Raw genomic sequence first — 11,069 nt, forward strand, 5'->3', positions numbered from 1 at the left:
CTTAGATGTTTTCTCCTCTTGATGCATGCCAATGATTTCTCCTTTCTGAAACAGCCTGACATCTGTTCCGCGACCACGGGATGTGTCGTTCGACATGGTTGTTTAAGAAATGAGAAGCAACTCATTGCACCAGTTGAGGTTAAATAACTTGTTGCCAGCTGAAACATAATTGCCCATGCAGTTATTATCCAATGAGAGACTCGTACCATTCAGTGAAAAGGCAGATCATGAGCAATTCCAAGCTGAGTATGGAGTCCCTGGTAGTTTCTCCTTTTGTGGTATTTTACATGTGGAAATGTATGTTTTGAGCTGTTAAAATCAGCAGCATTATTTCTCCTCCACATCAGCATGCTGTTTTACTTCCCAGTGATGACTCCAACACCATTTATTTAACGTTTTTGTAAATATGGTGATGGATGTGAAATCTAAAATCTCCCTGAGTTCCTTCCCCTTATGTAGATGATCCACAGTTCCTGGAGTCTCACCAGCACTGGCCCCTCTTTGTCAGCAGTCATTAACAGCTCACCAAGCCCAGGTTGTGCTCCGTCTTAATCTGAACATACTGGGGAAAAACTCATCTACTGAAGAAACCCAGTCTTAATAGCAGCTTTATTGGTCAGTATCAGCTTTACTTAGTGAATTACTTGAACATTTTGCAGGAAGTCCATTCTGATCTCTATCATGCAAGTTCCAGATTTATGGCCTTTTAAAGTCTGGCTATCAAAGACTCTTCTCAGCTGAGACGGCTCTTTTGAAGGTTTATTATCTTTTCACGGTTTTTGAGGTAAGGCGTTCTTCTATAATCATATCATTAACATTTTATTGACTAGGCTGAGGGTTTTAGCTGGTATCTCTGGTTCTGCGCTAGATTGGTTTGCTTCTCATTTATCTGGGAGGACCTTTTCTGTTATGACAGAACTGGGTTCCGTGTGAAACTGGTTCCACAGGGTTCAGCCCTTAAAATGCCCTTTCCACATGCTCCCTTTATCTGCCGTTATCCAGTCTTTTAATGACATTTCGTATCACTCCTATGGTGATGATATTTAGCTGGATAGACTCTCCACCACAGCGCACTCTTTAAACCAGATTAGTGATCGACTTTCCAGCTATTACCTTGTTTAAAGCATCAATATGTCTGAGACCATGATTATAGCGTCTCCTGAACTATGTAGAAAAATCAGGCTGTCCTTATTTTTGTCCAGCTATTAAGTACATTATTTAGTCCCTCCGTGGTGTAGTGGATTAAGACAATGACTTGGGTCAGAATCCTGGTTGTGTCAAGAAGGGCATCTGGTGTAAAAACTCTGCCTAGTGTGTGTACGCTGTAATGACTTGGTGACCCCTGAATAAGGTAGCAGCTGACTCTCTCTCTAAGTACAGTCCTGGAAATCTGGGCTTCAACTCGCATGTAAAATCTCGTTGCTGTTTTCTATCATTTGAGGGCATTTCTAAAGTGTTACATATGGTCTCTTCAGCCAGTCTGGAAAAAGGTGTCCGAAAATGTGTGTCGTTGCAGTTAGATTACTGCAAAGCTCTGTTTTACCAGTTTGGGTAAATCATCTCTTTCGTGCCTCAAAGATGTACAAAATATACAAAAACGTTCCACGTTGCATCTATTGTATACCCTTTACATTGGCTTCCAAAAGATTTTAGGACCACAATCAGCTTTATCGACCATGATTGTGTGCTCACTCAGGGAATCTGACTTTGGTTACAATGTTCACAGCATACAGACATTATGAGTGTATAAATACAGAAACAGTATGGTTGTTTTGTTTTGGTTTTTTTGCAATCTGTAAAGAAAAGAAAAATGGAGGTTGTAAATTGTAATAGTGCAATATACTTATTTTATTCCACAGCAGTGCAGCTGTGCTCATCAGAGGGACAGCTGGGGGAATAAACCGTGGTGGTGGCTGGGTTTATGCCAATAGAGCTCTAGCACCGACCTGAAGGTAAAGGTCTAACAGTTTGTGTGCATCGTGTGGAAAATATGCAGACATATTAGCTGCCCTTTTCCTGACTGTACAAGTCCTGCAGGAAGGTCAGGCCTGATGGTCCTTTCTACAGACCTAATTGTTCAGCTTGGACCTTTCCTGTTTTGTGCACGAGCCAAACCTCGTAGAGATGGGTGAACAGGACAGACCCAATGACACTAGAGTGGAGAAGACGACCAACAGCTCCATTGGAAGCTGTGGCCATTTTATCCTTGTGGCCATTTTATCTGTGAAATGTGCTTCATATGAAAACTCTACTTCCTTACTTAATTACATGAACTCAGATCACTTATAGAGAGAGACAGGAAATTACAAACAAGTGATCAATATAAACATCTACTGGGTCACAACTAGCAAATAACTCTTTTTGCGTCTTGGTTCTCCTCCCAGCTGTGCCACTTTTGGAAGAGAGCTGTACCACCAATAAAAAATAAAAAAAAGAAGTCACAAATGGGGGGGGGGATTTGTGGTGAAACATTTTCTGAAGGGGGAATACATTTCTGGGCCCACATGTCGAAAGGCATAATTGATTGTGTTTACACAAAAAAATAAACTAATACTTGGCATGAAATACAACAAACCCACAAACTTCAGTCCAAAGAATCATCTTGTCATCTACTCGAATCTTCTTTTGTTATCCCTTTAAAAAATCTAAAATACACAATTTTGTCATGATAGCTAAGATTTAAATGATAGAGAGAGAGCTGGCTTTTCTGCCTTGTATTTGTGCCGTTCTTTATTTTACCGGTAGATGGCGACAAAGTAACCTAAACTGCACAATGAATTTATCGAGCACATGTAACTCAGATCTTTCACTTTTATTTATATTTAAACACCACATTTCTGCAGTTGAGGTTTTTTTTATGTATGTACTAACATTATAATAATATTACAAAAAACCCTGAATCTTATTACAGCACTAATTTCCATGATTTCAAAGTGTTATTCCTATCACTTTGAGCCATGCCTTTATACTCCTCCTGAAACATGTTCCAGTTTCACTCCGACTGTGGATGCAGCCAATGGCTGTTATTAAATTGTTCTAGAGATAGAGTAGGTCTTAATATTTTCTGCTGACAAGGTCTAGTATCCTTTTTTCTCTCTCTTTTTTTTAAAGCACAAGGCCCAGCTTCTTTTAAATTTGTCGTGCTAATGGCCCTTTTCACAGTTGGTAATCCAACAAGGACAGGAGGTGGGAAGACATGTAGCAAAATTCCCAAGGTTGGGATTCAAATCTTGGACAGCCACCCAGGCTACACCTTTGCAGCACCCTGCCTCGGACATCCAGTATAACATTTGCAATGAACCATATAAGGGTTACAGCAAAGATGTGGAAGGAAGTAACCTGGGCAGATGAGATTAAATAAAACTTTCATAACACTAGAGATAATGAAGTAAATCTGGATGAAAGTTTGTTAGAGGCCATCAGACTTGAGACTGAGGGGAAGGTTCCAGTAGGACAACAATCCTAAACATACAGGCAAAGCTAAAGTTATATAGATTTCAAAGGCAAGGCAAGTTTATTTTTATAGCACACTTCAGTAACAAGACAATTCAAAGTGCTGTACACGAGGAGAACAAGAAAAGAAAACAATAGAGAGGAAAGTACATTGCAGTGGAATAATAGTGGCAGATCAAGATAAATCAGACTACAAACTTAGTCTAATGACGTTTCAATGAAGTACAACAGTTCAAAATAACATTCAATGGTAACTGTAAACAAATATGTTTTTAACCTTGATTTAAAGGACTCGGGGTTTCAGCACTTTCACAGTTTTCTGGGAGTTTGTTCCAGATAAGTAGAGCATGAGAACTAAATGCTGCTTCTCCATGTTAGGTTCTGGTTCTAGGTATGCAGAGTGGATCTAAGCCAGAAGACCTTAGTGGTCTGGAGGGTTGATACACTGATAACAAGTCTGTGATGTATTTAGGTGCTAAGCCATTCAGGATTTATAGACTAACAGAAGTATTTTAAAGTCTATTGTCTGAGATACAGGGAGCCAGTGTAATGACTTTAGAACTGGGGTGATGTGCTCTACTTTCTTAGTCTTAGTGAGGACGCGGGCAGCAGCGTTCTGGATCAGCTGCAGCTGTCTGATCCACTTTTTAGGCAGACCTGTGAAAACACCGTTGCAGTAATTGATTCAATAATATTAAAAGCATGGATTGTTTTTTCCAGATCTTGCTAGGACATTAGTCCTTTAATCCTGGAAATGTTCTTCAGGTGATAGAAAGCCGATTTTGTACATTTCTTTTAATGCCTTTGAAGGTTCAGGTCTCAGTCCATCACTGCACCCAGATTTCGGGCCTGATTGGTGGTTACTAGCTGAAGCAACCAGTGATCAAAACTATGTGGTAAAAGGACCCAATCGAAGTCTGGATTTAATCAAATTGATAATCTGTGAGAAGGCTTTAATATTAATGTTCTCAAACTCTCCCTCTAGTCTGACTGAGCTTGAGCTATTTATTTTAAAGAAGAATGAGCACTAATTATAATCTTTAGATATAAAAAGCTGGTAGAGAACGTCTGAAGGTGTAATTCCAGTAAAATGTATTTTTTTTTTTTTTTTATTAAGTATGGATTTAAGGTTTCAGAGGACAAATGCACGGCACACCTTTTTAGATTTACAGTTGGTAAACCAAACATTATTTTGCTTCTACTTCACCGTTATGCAGTACTTTACCTTGGTCCATCAGACAAAATTACAAGTCAGCGATATTAATGTTTGCTACACATTTTTTTTTTAAATGTATTCATTACGTGGAGTCAAAGTACAATCAGTGCAGTGTAAAGGATGATTAGCTCAAAGACTGGTTACTGTTTGTATGATATGCTTAAACACAAGGCTGAATGTTGTTTAACTCCAATCCTCAAAGTAGAATCTGGTTTAATCCTATTACATAAAGCGCTGGCATAATGTAATCATAATGCCTATTAATGCACTTCATCCACTCAATGGACCGTCTGGTGTCAGGTCATGAACCTGACACCAGCAGTTTACAGCACATCTGACACATGTGGGTTTCACAGCTGGAATTCAGCGATCAGCTGGTCGGAACAAGAGTGAAGTATTTTAACATAGAAACATATGAATAGACACTGCATGACTGTCCACTAACGTCAATGTTGCGGCCATGTTGCGAGTGGCATTTTTGACTAGGTCAGTGAAAAACTTTGCAAGTTAGCTCTGTACCAAAGATTTTAAGTCTGGTTGTGTGACTTTGTGGTCTGTTGTGATACCATGATGTATCAGCAGCATAGGGCTCTTCTGTTGTCCATTAAATATTAAATCTATGAGTGAAAGAAGAAACAGGTCTATACAGATGTTTACAGCAAAAATGGAAAAATAATTTACAATTTAGCTTAACTGTAAATTTCTCAAGTAATGTTTAGTTACATAAACAATTGTTTCTGAGAGCTGCTTCACATCCATGTTGCACTGATGTCTACCAACGTCTGGCCCGTGGGAACTAGTATAAAACCAGGCCCTTGGATTATATGGACAGCATTTTTCAAATTTCTCTGCATTGCTCAGTTTTGTGTCTAGAACTTTGGTGTCGCCCTCACCCCACAAGTATTTTTGTTGAATTATGGTCCGGGGATTGGGCAGGCCACTCCATAGTATTAAACTTGTTAGTCTTGAACCAAGATGTTGTTTGCTTTCAGTTTTACTTTCGTTCTCATTTCACTTTTATTTTGGTCTTTTGTCATTTTTGTTGCCTTATTGAAACGTCCATTATAAGGACCTTTTCTCTTTGATATAAGATACCATGACCTATTTAATTATTTTTATTTATTCCCACTGAGCCATTCTCTCTAGGCAATAAATAGGCAATAAATAGGCAAAACACCATTGTTTGCGAAACCCCATAGTATAACGCCTAAGCTAGCATGCTTAAAATGTTGCTTGGAATGAGGGTTTGGTGGCTGTGCCAATATCCAAGAAACACAGTCTTGCTGTCATTTGTCCAAAAGTTCCGTTTTGTATGCACTCTGTACATACAAAATGACAATAAAGTTTGTCTAAGTCTAAAAAAAAGAAAAACAAGGTGCTCCATATCTCTTCAGGTGAGTCGGTGTGATTGCTGGCAAACAATAATTTTCTTCTTAAACCCATGTCCTTTTTCAACAAGGGGACTTTTTTGGGGCTTCTTGCCAACAGCTTGGCTTCACATTGCTGTATTTTAATTGCTACAGTGCTCACAGTAACTTTAGACATTGATCACCATAAACATGGATCTTTTTTGATCCATTGGAATGGTTGTTGTTGTTTTTTTCTTCTCCGTCCCTCTGGTTTTGATTTAGCTTTTTCAGATTATTTTATCTCAACAGGCTATCCTTTTTAAAATACAAGTAGGCATTTCTTCTGAACAATGTCTGGAATGACTCTTAACCAGCAAAAAAGCTATCCATTTTTATGACTACTTATAAAACAGAACTAAATAATTTTTAGAGGTGTGTTAAGGTAAACCCATGGTGCATTTCAACCGCACTGTTCACTCTTGTTTTGATTTGCAGTCAGATATCGATTTTCTTTCTGTTATTACCTTTATTGGCAGCCTACTATAATTACCATATATCATTTAGTATAAACGGTTCATTGAAATTATTTTAAAGGAAAGTTTAGTGTTATTTTTATTCAAATGCCAGTTGCGTCGGTAAATAAAGCGAACTTGCCGCCACACACAACATGGATGACTTTTTTTGCGTATCGGTTCTACTGGGCAAAGAAGCAGAGTCTACGTCTCTGTATTTCTATGCATTTTGACACATACGCACCAGAAACGCTGCCCTCTCCGTGTTATGAATTATGTAATTAATGTACCAATGTTACTTGCATTTGAAGGATTCCGAATGATTTCTAAATTCGTTATTATTTAAACTGTCGAAGAGGCAAGCGTTATTTATTTTTTCCCCTTGTATTCTGCACAGCCGCTGTCTGTTTCTCGTCGGACGGATAAAGGAACGGAAACTAAACAGCCACGTAGTAAAAAGGCGAAGCTGTCCGAAAGGGTGAGTTTTTTTTTATTGTCTTTTAGGGAATTTGTCATCTTATAATTTACAGTTGTTCTTGGTAATATACTTTAGTGACGTTTGGTGATGGGTTTACTTGCTTAATATCGTCCAGAAAAAGCCTTTCCAGTGGCGCCGTTGAATTCTAGCTAGCAACGTAGCATGCATTAGCTTCCCTTCGAATACACACCTAGCTGTTTTGTTAGCATGCTTACTAGCCTTCCTCACACACAGCCTGATCTGTCATCTGCTTCTGACTCGTGTATGTGAACCCAAAAACGGCCAAGCTAAGCAATGTTGGTGAAATGTACGTCTAGAGTTGATGTGGTTTCGGTTTGGGTCGTGCTGCATACCGTCGCTATAACCGAGCTGGAGTGTGTAACCTGTCTGCTGGACGACAGGTAGATTCACCTGCAAGTCAAAGGTTATCGCAGTGATTGGCAGTCTACAACGATGACATGCTAGGAATCGGTAAACACGGAGGGTGTTTTAGGGGATGTTGTCTAACCTGCGATGTCATTTACCCCAAGTTTAAAAGTAATTGTTCACTGCTTGTATCTCGAAAACTCAGGAGTTTTTTGTGTGCATGTACTGTAAATTTGCTCTGACTTGCCGTGGACGCAAATCAACTGAGCTCACCGTTTTACCATTTTGAGCAGAGGCTTCCCGGATAAAACGGGGTTGCCGTGGCGATTTTATTGTTTGTGTTTTTACATTAAAACAAACCATAGACATGTCACGCCATAAATTAAAAATGCATACAAAAGGTATGCAAACTGTCATATCCATGCAGGAAGTGACACTTGCGTCATTAAAAAGTAAACAGATTGAAACCTTCGTTATGTATTCAGGTGAATAAAAATAATCTGGTTACTCTGCATGCCGTCTGTTGAGATTAAACTGGATAAGAAAACAAAAAAGCAGTTTTTATTTCAGTCACAGTGCAACTTCAAAGTAAGAAAACCTTTCTATTTCAACCATTACTTAAATTGTAATAAGAGACTGTAACTTTTCCATGTGACATAGACTTTGTATGTATTATTTTTCTTGCATATTAGGATGGTCTACACCGTTGGATGTGATTGAAAGGAGATTAAATTTAAGTTAAAATAGATTTGGTTGGATGCGGGTACAGCGTAGGGCTGGGCGATATGGATTAAAAAATAAATCTCCGATTTTATCATACCAAATCCGATTAATCGATTGATTTTTTAATTTTTTTTTTTTTGTTTTTGTTTCATAAAAAGAAATTAAAGAAACTATTTTAAAACCCTGCTTTTATGTCAAGCATTTTGTCAGGGAGTTGACCTGAATTCAAAGTGCAACTAAAAACAAGCTGTGAAACATGCTTGTAAAACAAGATGGCAGCCGTGCCATTATTAAACAATGAAAATATAACAAAACATTTGCTGCTAGCGGTATTACACATTGAGCTAAGAACAGGCTTCACTGCACTTGTGAACTTCAAACTAAGTTAAAAAAAAAGTAAATAAGTAAATGAAGTACCTCGTGTTATGGTAAAAAAAGTTTCCACTTAACAATATTTTGACAATACATTTGCCTAAACATATATTCAGCATCACATGCTGTTCTCTTCATGGAAACCTAATGAGTGTATTGGCAAAATAAAATCCAGATTTTCCAAAAATTCAATCTTAAAGAATTGTAACTTCGAATTAATCGATTAAATCGATTTATCGCCCAGCCCTAGTACAGCGATAACCTGCCACACATGCATCTAAAGTTTCCTCAGAGATTTCTTCACTTGGAAATTTGGCTGACAGACGCGTGTGACTTCGTAGAGTGCATCGCGCTGCGTAAAAGAAACCTAAGTTGAGCTTGTCTTTACCTCCTGCTTATCAGTACCCGCCGGATGCCATCTAATCAGATGCTCGACATGTTGCTGCGGCTCGCAGTGAACATAGCAATCTGGAGGAAAACGGCTGGAAAGTTTGTTTGAAAGTCGGGGCGTGCTCCAATGGCGCAGGGGTAATGAGTGCGACCCATGTATGGATGCCTTCAGTCCTCCATGCGGCTGATCAGGGTTCGATTCCGGCCTGAGGTCCTTTGCCACATGTCTTCCCTTCCCACCCCCCAGTCTCAAACCCCCTTTCCTGTCATTCTACTGTAAAAAAGAGCCACTAGTACCAAAAAAAAACAGAAAAATGTAAAGGAAAAAAGGAAAATGTTGAAGATTTAAAAGGTTATTTTAAAAAAATAGCTCACGTGCGTAAAACTATTGAGGCACCCCTGTTTACAATTAAAGCTTATTTTAGGAGAACAGCAATCTAGTTAACTGTTTGTGGCGGTTTGTTACAGGGCTCTAGCTGATGTGTAACGTAGGCTGGGCTGTTTCAAATCACAGGTGGCGACTACAAGAGAACACTGGTGAGAAGCTGCACGGTGACTGGTGTGTTGATAATCATCCTCTTTCTTTCTCCTCAGTGGTCTGAGATAAACATACTCCTTGGCACAGACATGTTCCTGGGTAGACCCTCTTTGCAATAAAGCACCGGCAGTACTGTGACTGTTACTCTTCTCAGTGGATGTGGATAGCGGCCAATCGGACGCTGTTGAGATGGACACCAGTCAAGAAAACCAAGTTATGAGATGCAAGGAGGAGGGAGACACCACTGTGGGATGTAACACAACATTAAAAAAAGGGCTGGAGACCATCCAAAAAACACAGGATATTCTAAATGGTGAGTGCTGATGCTGTGGCGATTGGACGGGACTGGTTTTTAAATGGTGCGGCATCCGGGCAGCTCCTGTTGCCTGGATGTTTGGACAAGCAGAGTACAAAGCTTAGACTGGCAACATCCGCAATACCAATAATTTCGGGAGATGACGACGTCCCGAGAGGGTCGTTTCTATATGCTTCAGTTGAGAAACGGCGTAGAACAGTTTCAGCCTTGGTTGAAATGTAGAGGCCTTAAAATGAGTGGAAAGAAAGCAGTATTAGTACGAAGGTAGGTGAGGCGGTCCTCTCACACAACTGATCACACGCGAGGAAGAAACCCACTGAATCCGCATAGAATTACAGCTAATACTAATAAAATGATTATTATTATTATTATTATTATTATTATTATTATAGGCCCCTTTTTTAATTATTATAGGGCTTGTTGCAAAAAATATACTTAAAAGTTGCAAAGTCAATCATCTCGCTGTAAAACTCACAAAAAAACCCAACCCGCGACTCACAAAAGTTTCGAGCATCTTCAGAGGAAAAACATGTCTGAAGTGGCTTCTAATAAGGGGGCTATGCTACACTGAAGCTCACATGAACAAACAAACACCCCTGCTGACAATCAAAAAGACCACCAGCACATTTTGTAGACCGTTTCAGCCCAAGTGTGCAGTGTGCGGCGTGTTTACGGTCACGATGATGAGGGATGTCATGGATTGTACGATGACGCTTCCTTCCACTGAGAAAAAAAAAAAGCCAAATAAACGTAGCCCACCTGCACAGATGCTGCAGTCCCTGGTATTGGGTCTCTGGATATCCAGTTGTTGGCTTCTTACCCCTGACCAAATATAGAGCACATATAGGCATATTTGGTCCGATTTTCTACAGTATAGTCACCTCTGTCGCAAGTTTATATCCAACATTGACAATTCACGGAAATCCTTCGGATCTGTTCACTATTTCACTCATAGAAGTAAACTATAGAAGTTTCACCATTCGTTTGTCCAAATCTAAAATGGCCGCGGCGCATGCACACGGAGCTGTTCTAAATTTAGCAGTTTGACGTTAGCAAAAAGCCCTGTTTAAGGAACACTCCTGAAGAAACAGGCACTACTAAAGCTTAATTCTTATGGGCCTCCTTCTCATTCATGTACAGTGTCAGGGTTACCTGTGCACTTTGTTACTGCTGCCTCTTTCTCTAGGCATATTCCTGCAGGTTTCTTTAACCTGGCTCCTGGCATGACCCGTTTAGTTATTCTCACCATGGCTGAGGTTGTTACACAGCTCTTTGAACTAACATGCTAAATGGCTAAACAGAAGTCTCATTAGTCATCATGAAGGGGGCAGCTGTGTAGATGTTCTGCACGAAGCC

General features: G+C 39.6%; 1 protein-coding gene across 1 annotated transcript in view; it reads left to right on the top strand.

Moving 5' to 3' along the window:
• Positions 1-6,780: 6,780 nt before the first annotated feature.
• Positions 6,781-11,069, top strand: part of golga3 (golgin A3) — a gene marked incomplete in the record, with an annotated part of 23,637 nt that continues 19,348 nt past the window's right edge. Inside the window, 2 exon segments of the mRNA XM_036144602.1 lie at positions 6,781-7,008; positions 9,454-9,710. Coding sequence (XP_036000495.1) covers positions 9,587-9,710 — 124 coding nt within the window.

This window comes from Fundulus heteroclitus, chromosome 12 (assembly GCF_011125445.2).
Source record: "Fundulus heteroclitus isolate FHET01 chromosome 12, MU-UCD_Fhet_4.1, whole genome shotgun sequence".
Taxonomy (NCBI): domain Eukaryota; kingdom Metazoa; phylum Chordata; class Actinopteri; order Cyprinodontiformes; family Fundulidae; genus Fundulus; species Fundulus heteroclitus.